This window comes from Mauremys mutica, chromosome 21 (assembly GCF_020497125.1).
Source record: "Mauremys mutica isolate MM-2020 ecotype Southern chromosome 21, ASM2049712v1, whole genome shotgun sequence".
Classification (NCBI taxonomy): domain Eukaryota; kingdom Metazoa; phylum Chordata; order Testudines; family Geoemydidae; genus Mauremys; species Mauremys mutica.
The window spans coordinates 3,528,040-3,538,391 of NC_059092.1; the positions used below are offsets into that span (position 1 = coordinate 3,528,040).

Here is a 10,352-nt window from a genome sequence, read left to right on the forward strand (position 1 = left end):
CCAGAAGGAAGGGCATGGGCACTGCCTGCACCTGCCGGCCAGGGAAGGAGCCAGGCAGTGCTGAGCAGGGCTGTCCCAAGGGAGCCAGATCTGCCCAGCCCGCAGCTGGACCCTGACAGCATGTGGCACATCTGGGACTGGCTTCTGCAGGTCAACCAGAGCTGATTTGCCCTGGGGAGCCCCACACTGGAGCAGGCCACCATCCCGATCGTGCACTGGTGTGGGAGCTTTGCTGGGAATCGGCTATATTCCCAGTGCAAAAATACTCCAGCCTTAGATCCTCCCCAGACCCATGCTCTGAACAGTGAGAGTGACCAGCCTGCAGATTTTTCCATTGGTGAATTTTCCACTCCAAGGTGCTAGCAACATAGTGATGCCAGTTAAATAAATTATCCAATCGGAACACAATCAACACCATGTGACTAATGTGTTGGAAAACAGCTACCCGCACCTGTTCAATAATGTACAGTTCCAAGAGTTTACAAGTAATTTCAAATACCAAAAGTACCAAATTTGCAGACAATTCACAAAGAGAAGCTGAGGCAGACTCAGTTATCAGTTATTTTATTACAAATAATTCATCTCAGCTCTACCTGGAGGATTTGGGAAGGATAAGAAATGATCTTTGTGTGGGGGAAATCAGCATTGCTTTGTTCAGGTCAGTAAAGTTACTCTGATCTGTACCAGATGGCCCAGTGTATCCACAATGAAACACATAACACAATAGCATAGTGGGCTCAGGAAATGGGACCAACATACCATAGTGATTGGTGCACTAGAAATATGCATCTAGATAGAAATGTCTTGCTGTAAGTGGAAATCAAGGTTGAAGATGATCTTTAAGCAGGACCGTGTGGCATTACCAAAAATGGGCCTGTCACACAACAGCAGCCATCGTTATTAGCAACACACTCACTGGCACACATGGGATTTTTTCTTTCTGTTTAAATCGATGTTTGAAATGTAGGAGACGTGTTTCCTAAAAGGTTACAGCAAGTTTCTGGACCAGGGAAACAGGTTGACAAGTGTCCTAAAACAAACAAGAACTACAAGCCTTAGTATTCAGAAGCTGTGGGGGAAGTGGGATGAGGGTATCAGAGTCCACTTTGGCCAAACTGCTGACTCATTAGACTTTTAAGCAATAAAGCGCCTGAGCAGTACATCTTGTTCCTTGGGAATGTGCTACTTTAATATTTGGGGAAAGGACTAAATATGCAATAAACCAGTTATCAAGATACATCCACAAATGCTGTACCAAGAGGTAAGTGTTAAGGTTGCATCAGAACCTTGGCCTGTGATATTCCCTCCTCTGCAACACTGCTTCAGCCTCTAGCAATGTGTCAGACACTGGCACAAGTTACATCAGTGAGACCAGTGTGTGCTAAGTGATAACTGTATTTCATAATTCCTTCCACACATCATTACTGTCAGGCATGAGATACAACAGGGGTCAACACATAAATACCTTAGCTAGATACTGGAGTGGAATTACTCTGGATTTATGTAGGTGTAAGATAAGAAACTGGCTCAATTTACCACACATCAATCTCCTAACGATCTCCAACACCAAAGATTTGGTGTGCTCTCATACAATGTTTTAAAATGCGATCACTCCTCTACTGAGAACTTTTTTCTCTAGATTGCTTGGTTCAAATCTCAGCCAGGTCAACAGCAACCAAAGTTACCACCACATGGTAGCCTGTGTGTGAAATCAATTGGGTGGGTCTGAGCCCAGTTCCAGGAGGGACAGGTGATCACATCACAAAACTACCATTGCATCCAGCACCAGTGAGCATCCTTGTTTGTGGTCTGTTGGAGGGAGCACAGAATTGAGGTGGAGGCTGAACTCTGCTCAGACCCAGAAGTACCCCTGACTGATGTGTGTCAGATGCACAGCGTGGGGAAGTTGGCACTGCTGCTGCCTGTGCTCAGAGGACACTAGGCTCCTGCCCCTTCAGGATAGCTCTTTGGACAAGCACCGATTCAGGCCCCCAGTAACGGTGTCAGACTGTGTTTGGAAAGAGACAGCTCCCATCTAGCAGCACCACCACATTTGAGGACAAACAAGGAAACCAGCATTAAGTCAGGTTAGTAAAGGCTATTGCCAGAGGAGAAATGTCAGCTTTTGTATATTCTTTCTGCTCTGTTGCTTTCTGCTGGCTGACAGGTTTAATTGTGCTTGCTTCTTTCATTCTGGTCAGGTGATTAGGTCAGGAATGTATTTTGCTCATGAGATAGCTGGTGAAAAGTTATTTTAACAGCCAAGATCTCTCCTCTCATGAAAAGTTAAGCAATACCATTGTAAACAGGAGAAGAGGCAACTCTGCCAAGTTAGACCTACCCCACAGGTGTTTACCCTCACTGAAGTGATTGCCAGACAGTCCAGCTGGGATGAATCACTCTCCTCTGATAAGCAGTCCTGTGAATGAGCTGCTTGGAGATCCACGGCTGAAAAGCACTCCGAGAACTTAATATGCCTATTAAACAGCTGTTACCCTCCACAACTCCCGGAGAGCCCCACAATCATCAGGATTCTGAGCCCTACGTACGAGTGGCCTAGGGATCAGTGACACTAGTGAGCAGACGCAGAAGCTATTTCAGGGCAATACATGAATTGTGGGTAGTAGCAGCAGGAGAAGTTGAGAAATTAGTACAATGAATATCAAACCCAAAATCCTCCCTTGCTTCAGCCTTTTGTTACCCTGAAGTCTCCCGAGCTCCTGCCCTGATCTGCCCCCCAGGCTGCTGACCAGCTTTCATTCTTTACCAGTGACTTAAAAAAAAACCCAGACCCCTTGGTAAATAAAAAACTCTGTGCTGCTTTAGTTTGCAGTTTGTGCTATCGAATGTGGCTTTTCTGGTGCTGGCCTCTCTCTCCCACAGATGCATTCTGGGCCAGTCCATCCAGAGCAATAGATACTGCTGCAAACATACTGCTCACAGGGTGGCTCAAATGCTTTTCCTCTCCCTTGTGTGACCTTCCACAGCACAGATCTGGGTTGTCTCAGCATCTTTGCTCTTAAAAGCATCCTGGCGAAAGGCTCCATTGCATGGGCTGTGGTCCAGTGAGGAATGAGGGAAGAAGAGAGGAAAGGCAGCATGTACCTGAGGGAACCCTGTCTTCTGGGGAAGAAGAGAGGGATATGCTGATGAAAATGACATGTAAAGAACAAAGGCCTACCGCCATTTTGTCTGCAAACAGCCGGGGGCAGGTGGGAAGAGAACAATCTGCATAACTCTGGCTAATGCTCATGTACTAAATCGCTGAAATAACTGCATCAATCTCTTCCCTTTGCTTGGCTGTGCCAGGACAGGCTGCACGTGTGTGCATGGCAACAGTCCTACATGCGGCTGGGAAAGCATTAATGCACATCTCAGATGAGCTCTACCGGCGGGGCCTGCCTGGGGAATTGGGATTGGGATTGGGGCTCAGATGGGGTGAACTATTCTTGTCAGGATTGTTTAGCAAAGGTCTGAGCTCAAATCTTTCCACCTTGGGTGGGGTGGAGCTGGAATCTGGATCACACCCAGACTCTTTTTGGGGGAGCCCTTGACCTTCAAGTAGTTGACCCCCAAATACATAACGAACAGTCCCAGGCCGCTCCAAGAGTAGGTTTCCCTGACACTTCCTATTGAAGCTGCACTCACAGGAAATGAGACGAAGACAGCAAGATACATACACTTCAGTGGTCTCCCCTGTATATGCCTTCCCACTGAGACACATAGTCCAGCACTGATCAGAGACATGGGCAGCCTGTTGGCTTTAAATCTGCTTTTTATTGCTTAAAATAATTTGACTCCGTTGCAGAAATATACAGAACTTTAGATGCCTGCTGCACAGTTTGAAAATCCTATAAAACAGGCTGTGAGAGAGCCCTGGCCTTGAAGAGAGCTTTCTAAAGGAAGCATTAACATGATTACAAAGAGCACCAGGTTCCTTCGCAGGGGGAAGCCAGTGAGGTGCTGATTAAAATAAAGGTTCCCATCACACTGGTTTATAATGAACCCAACTACACTGGGAGCTGGCATGCAGCCTTCCTGAAGAGTTAGTAGAGGGCTTGTGTGCAAAAGCCTTTAATCTTCCTGGCTGACGTGACCGATGGAGCATAAAGAAGTTTCAAAGGTTGGTTCAGCAAGTCCTGTGAATCCAGGCACGGCGCACTCAGCCTCTAGTAAAGTGTGGGGTAGAAATAAGGGCTTGAAAAGAGAAAGATCCCAAATGTAAGGGAGCAGCACCTTGCTCCTGGAAAAGTCATAGTCAAATAGAAGCCAGTGATCAACAAAGGGCTCCAGTGACTGCTAAGGAATTTTGATTGCACATGCAGGAGACTTTAATCAGGTGCACAAACGGGTTGGGTGCCCAGTAATGGGTTTGCTCACAGAGCAGAGGTGTTTTCACATGCATACAGATGTGCCAGGAGATATGCAGATGCCATTAAGAAGCTCATTGAAAACATGCCCATGCAAAACGGGTACCCAGATGTCCTGCTGATGGTTGTGTCATAAGGGGTAGGGATGGAAACCGCAGGACCAAGAAGCTGTTCTCATTGCAATACAGGGCATTTTGGCAGCAGTGACATTTTGCTGATTCATGAGAGAGAGCACATCCATTTCTAGTTCCTCCTTTGCCTTTGTTGTGCCTTCAGCTGAGATTGGACAATCAGTTCTCTCATAGGCAGCAAGAAGTGCTGCATCTAGCACTGGTTCTGTGCACCTCCCTAATCCTGACGCTGATGGTTCCCTTTGTGTGCTCATGCTTGCTGACTTGCCTGATTGGGGGTGGGAACTGGACAGGGAGGTTTGGGATTACCTCATCAGAGAAATCCAGGCCTGGGTCCTGCCGGTGAATTTCACTGTTATTTCTACTTGCACTTGTGCACATAGTAACCTGTCACGTAGCCAATGACAAAAACTGTCCAAAAGACGATGTTTCCTCCAATCACTTTAACCGCAATGCCGATTTTCCCAGTGCACAGCTTCGTGTAGATTCTGGGGAGATAAACACGGATAAAGAACAGCTGTAGTCAGCTGAAATCCTGGCTGCATTAACAGGCTAAGCAGAGCTGACTCAGTTTGCTATTTGACTGGGAGACCTGCTGTCGAACTCCAGGATGGTACCGGAAGTGGTGCTGGTGATTCAGTAGTGATCAGCTGCCCTCAGAAAGGGGCTGTGAGGGCTGTGCCATCTCTTGGATGAAATATAAAACCCAGGCTCTGACTGCTTGTGGTCTCACTGAAGATTCTACAGTCTCTCTCCTCAGAGGAGTAGAAATCTTAGCCCTAACGCAGGGCACATTCCACCTGGAGTAATTAAACTTTGTCCCCCTCAACCTTCTCTGAAGCTTCAGTTCAACACAATATTTTTCGCTGCACACCCTGAACTGTTGTGTAGCGTTGCTGTGTTCCGGCCAGAGGTGGCTGGTTTTAGTGGCAAGTGAAGTGATTCTAGTTTATTGTAAAACATGTTAGGGTGAATAGTGTTGTTACGGAGTCTACACGGGGGGAGAGAGCAAGAGACCATATTTCTCTTCCTTTCTATGAGTGAGGGTGAGTGGGGGAAAGAATCACGATGCTCTAAGCCACTCAGTCACTGTTTGCAATTTGTTAGAAAAAAGGAATTATTTAGAATTGTGTACGGACAGCTTAGCTTTTAAAATAGTAACATGGCAGCCAGCTGTATCTGTAACTTCAACTAGATTGTGAACAGAGCCCAATTTCTCTGCTTTAAAAATTCCAAATTTGGTTCCCATTCCTGCAATCAATACTAAGGCACTATCTCACTGACATCCATGGCACTGTACGATTGGAACCTTTGTGTGTTCCTGCACTGCTCATTAAACTGAGAGACGGAGACAATCCTGGAAGATCTGACTCAATTATCTTCCAGAAGGTGATCTGTGTTGGCCTTGCAGAAATGCTCTTGGTAGATCCTGGGGAACCGTGTGTCTGGTTGTAGGACCATGTGTGGTGGATGAAGGGCTACTCTGCTGACTGACCCTTGGCAGTCAAACCATGTGGGTTTCTTTATTTCCAGCATAGAAGGATAAAAGGTTGACAGACTCTCTAAGGCTAAGGAGACAGGCAGGAGGGCCTGCAGGGATCCTCCATAGCTCAGGAGGAACACCTTGGGAAGAGGAATAGGTTCTGGACAGCTGTTCTTCCTGTGTGTGTTGTTGAGTCTACACCTGTCAGACAGCTGAGCCATGGGGGTCTCACCTTTTACATCCTGACACCTCGGCAGTGGATGTGTTCACACTGACTTCATCACGACTACTGTTGTTCCACCTGCTGTACTGAACACCTGTGTCTTGAGGCTGCATCCTTCCAAGGAAAAGGTTGAAGGAAAAAGACTGTAGGAAGGAGGCAAAGGCAAATACAAGTTAAGCTGATGCCTTGACAAGAGGAAAAACTTAATGCAGTTTCCTAACTGTTGTTTGTTCTCCTTTATTCCTTATGAAAGTGACAATTACAGTCACTGATGTGACACCGGGCATGACCATGTGGGGTTACTCTCGCTCTTACTGACCCCGGATCAGTAGCTGTCAAGAATAATGAGAAGTACAGGCACAAAGCGGTGAGACAGCTCCATGTACCAATTCCTATCCGGATTAAACCGGAATCCCCCTGAAGAGTCTGACAGGACTTTGAATGGGAACTTTGATCAAGCTTTAAAAAAGTGGATGGGTGACTCTGAAACCACTCCTGGGATTTCATTGATAGATCCAAACACATCAGTCAATTGAGCTGATGATAATTTTTGACGTGCAAACACCTGTTCACTGGGAATTGGACTGAGACTATCAAACCAATTCACCCAGGCAAATAAACCTACAATCTGGGGTGAAAGACTCCATCGAGTCATCCAATCTTTTATATGCATCTGACTCGGGTCCAGATTCCAAACACCCACAAATCTTTGGAAGGCTTAAGAGCCTTCTCCCTGCAGAGTAAGGACTGCAGTAACCTAGCTGCTGTCTTCCACCCCCCGAAGGTGTCTGCACTTCAGTAAGGAGATGTACGTATGTCCCATGGTTTTTGAAGCGTACTGGGATTCTCATGGTGAAAGGTCCCCCTACAGAAATGTAAAATGTTATTTTATGAAGCCTACCTAAAATTCTCGCCAAGGCTGAGTTGCCTAAAGTTACTCCTTACTCTAGGTCCTGCAATGCAGCTTGTCTATCTGTTACTCACGTCATAAGCTCTTGCAAACTGGGAGTACCACATATTTGTGTCTTGTAGAGAACACGCCGTCGACATTTAACAGATCATACTTTACAACTGCTAATTTGCAGTAATTTTAAAATTCTCCCCTTGTTGCCACCTCCTTTTTGACCCAGCCCTCCCGCTCCTGAGACACAGCTCGGCTCGAAGCACCCAGTGCTGTGCCTGGCAGAAGGGGGCTAGAAGAAAGGGAAGCAGCACAAAGAAAACTAGAAATGCAGCTAGTTGATGGGTGTCTGGGAAAGAAAGGGGACCTGGGACAGAGATGGGGCAGGACTGGGAGGGATTATGCTGCCTGGGGCGTATTTTCAATTTGCCCTTTTAACTGTGATTATTTCCACTTGGATCCTAGCCTATGTTTTGTAAATAGGGGACTTTACGTTCTTGGCTTGCTGACATAACAATGTCCCTGATTAAGGTCTAAATTCTAAGCCTGCTAGTGCCAGCAATTGCACTGGTGTTTGCTAACGTACCATGTTAGAGATTAGACCCAGCAGCTCCCTTCAGAGTTTTGGCTCTGCAATCTAAATGCCTCTTTGTGCATATCTCTGTAGCATATTGCAGGTCTTTAGAAACATTTACTATTATCTGCAACTTGGCATGAGCCTGGCGTATTGTGAGGGATATTTTAAAAATATTTTTAAGATGCCCCTTTTTGAACAGTGTGGTGCCGGATCAGATTGGGGCAAACGTGGCTTTAATCCACTTTAGCAATTGTCCAATCTTGCGGCTGGTGGAAAGTGGGTTAGCGCAGCCTGTAGGCTGTTCTAACTTACACCCATCTCCAGAGGCCACATGGGACTATCCCAGACTATCAGCCAGACACAACAGTGTCCTGGCCAAGCCTCCTCTTTGCTAGGCTGCACCTCCTGTGCTAGGGAAGGGGGAGTTGTCCAGGGCAGGAGGCACTCTGTGCCACAAGAGGATTCCTCCACGTCAGGGGACATTCCACTGCCTGACTTTGCTGGGTTATATGGCTGCTTTGCTGGCACTCTGGGAATCTGGCCCCATTTTTCAATCTGACAGTGTACAGGGGTGGCACAAGGCGCCTACTCTCCTTTAGGGTCCCAGGGAAGGACCCAGCCCAATGGGAATCCTTCCACTTTGGGATGTTGAGGAGCTGCTCCTTTCAGGTGCCTCCCTAGCTGCCTTCTGTATGATTTCCAGATCCAAAGGTCTCCTATCCCCTCCAGTGATCAGTGTATTCAAACAACATATTGACCAGTTGGCTGGAGCAGACACATTACTTCTGGCTGAGAGATTTTTTAAATGAAGTCATATTGCCTCTCTCCACTTCCCCCAAACCAACCAGTAAAAAGTAGTTTACCACTGGAATGGGCTTGGATTTTATACTCCTCCTCTCCTCCTAATGTTTGCGCAGAGCTGGGCTTCAGCACTTCTACCCCTGAAAATAGGGTGGAAAAGTGGAAAAAAAGTCAGAAAAGAAAAGCGAGTTTGCCAAAGCCTGTCTAAAGCTGCAGCGTGTTCTCACCTGAGGATCAAAGTCCCTCTCTGACTCCGCTCCGAGCTGTTTCTTGGTGAAAAATAACCTTTGCCTTTAGCTCTTTCCTTTCTGGGTTGATTGTGAGCTTTTAACAGCTGTGTGTGCTGTTGTGTTAAACCAAGTTTAGAGGAGGAGCGGAGAAGGAGGCGGGGTCCATCAGTTCAGTCCCTTTCAGCCAAAAACACAGGTGCCAGCTACAGCTGGCTGACTCCATACATTCTGACCTCCCCAGCGAAATTGCTGGGGCAAAACTTCCACAGTTCCCACATGCAGATTCTTTAACCTCACTCCGTCTAAAGGCAAATGAGGTGCATGCAATGGAGAATGCATGCCAAAGACTTGATTTGAGGCAGGAGTATAAGGGTTACTACCAGAAACATTGACCACTGGACCTGGTCCTTCCTTTATTTCCGCATTCTGACCTCAGTGCCATGACAGCATTGAGATTCCAGTGAAAGGAGTGCATGGCCCTGGGGGAAGCTGGACAGTTAGCAGGGGAGACTCTTGAATATTCTGTAATCCCGTAAATCCTGCCCGCAGCCCTGACTCTCACAGCCCTTACTCCTCCTGGGCTAGAATCAGAGCTTCTCATTCTGTCCTCCATCGATGTGATGCAGTTACTCCAGCTTTACATCGGTGTTGTGAGATCAGAATAGGTACAGTGCACCAGAGATCTAGTCAGCATTATCAATCTGAAGCAAAATCCTTCACTTCTACTTCTGTCTTTAATGTGCAGATTAGGGAACTGGACAGCTCAGGGGAAGGTTGCTGATGGGATACAGAGCCTTTCACATGGCCAGATTGCTTGCTGCAATGCAGCTCTGGTCTGTTGTTTCCAACTGAAGGCTGTCTGGTGCCCTGTCTGAAATGAGGCAGTAGCCTCAGTTCAGTACTGACTGGGCAGGTGTCAGCATCCCCAAATCACCTTTACAACTGGGAGATGGATCATCCATCTCAGCAGAGAGGGCACAGCTCCAAGGGGCCTAAGGAATTAACTCCTGTCTTGCTCCCAGAGATGGTCCACTCCAGGCCGGAGGGGAGGCCCAATGTCAGGGTCCTACGGAGCTTGCTTATGTAGGACCCTTAGTCCAGCATCTCTCATCCCCTGTGTAGTTCACAGGGAAATACAAAAGGGAAGTTGATTTTGTGTTTGGGTGTATTAGAAATATTAAAACTGAAGAGAAAAGCAATGGCACATCCCTCACCATCTGCAATGGTGTTTTCCAAGAGACATTCAGCTGTGTGAAGATGCCACCTAGAAAAATGCAAAGCTCAGACCAAAGAGGACAATGGCAGATGTTCGTCATGGAGATTCAGCCTTGTGCTAAGATGAAGAGGAAAATGTCCTTTAGGCTGGTTGACTTTTGTAGTAGACCTCTGGATGCAAGCATTGTAGAACTCGAGGCAAAGGGCTGGGACTGCCACATGGGGATGGATTTCATTTCTAAATAACCATGAGGCAACCATCTGAGTTGCGAACCTATCGTTCTGTTCGGTGGCAGAGAGGTTGGCATCCTTAGCCTTCCTAAGGGCTTTGGGTTTGAATCTCTTGTCACCCTGTGCCCTTTTGCAAAGTAGGCGTGAAATGGTACAAGTGAGTGGAGAATCCTGATTTCGGAGCATTTCA

General features: G+C 47.0%; 1 protein-coding gene across 7 annotated transcripts; it reads right to left on the reverse strand.

The window, feature by feature from the left end:
- Positions 1–552: 552 nt before the first annotated feature.
- SMIM1 (small integral membrane protein 1 (Vel blood group)) lies at positions 553–9,645 on the reverse strand. Of its 7 annotated transcripts, none has more exons than XR_006574680.1 (5): positions 8,714–9,645; positions 8,549–8,626; positions 6,217–6,350; positions 4,811–4,989; positions 553–3,120 (listed from the first exon to the last, which is right to left on the reverse strand). XR_006574680.1 is itself a non-coding variant. In XM_044996029.1 (4 exons), the coding sequence occupies exons 3-4, from the start codon at positions 6,318–6,320 to the stop codon at positions 4,863–4,865; spliced, it is 231 nt and encodes a 76-aa protein (XP_044851964.1). In that variant the 5' UTR covers positions 6,321–6,324; positions 8,549–8,626; positions 8,714–9,643; the 3' UTR covers positions 3,758–4,862. The 7 variants fall into 7 exon arrangements, 4 of the variants coding, with proteins under 4 accessions (XP_044851964.1, XP_044851962.1, XP_044851965.1 ...); XR_006574679.1 differs by having other exon boundaries at positions 553–3,123; XR_006574678.1 differs by lacking the exon at positions 553–3,120 and adding an exon at positions 3,758–4,197 and having other exon boundaries at positions 8,714–9,641.
- Positions 9,646–10,352: the final 707 nt, after the last annotated feature.

Bases quoted from the DNA above. Each gene is read 5' to 3' on its own strand.
- SMIM1 (XM_044996030.1), bottom strand. From the start codon at position 6,320: ATGCAGCCTCAAGACACAGGTGTTCAGTACAGCAGGTGGAACAACAGT. The intron at 4,990-6,216 runs GTGAGACCCCCA...TTATCTCCCCAG, and splicing joins GAGGTGTCAGGATGTAAAAG to AATCTACACGAAGCTGTGCA.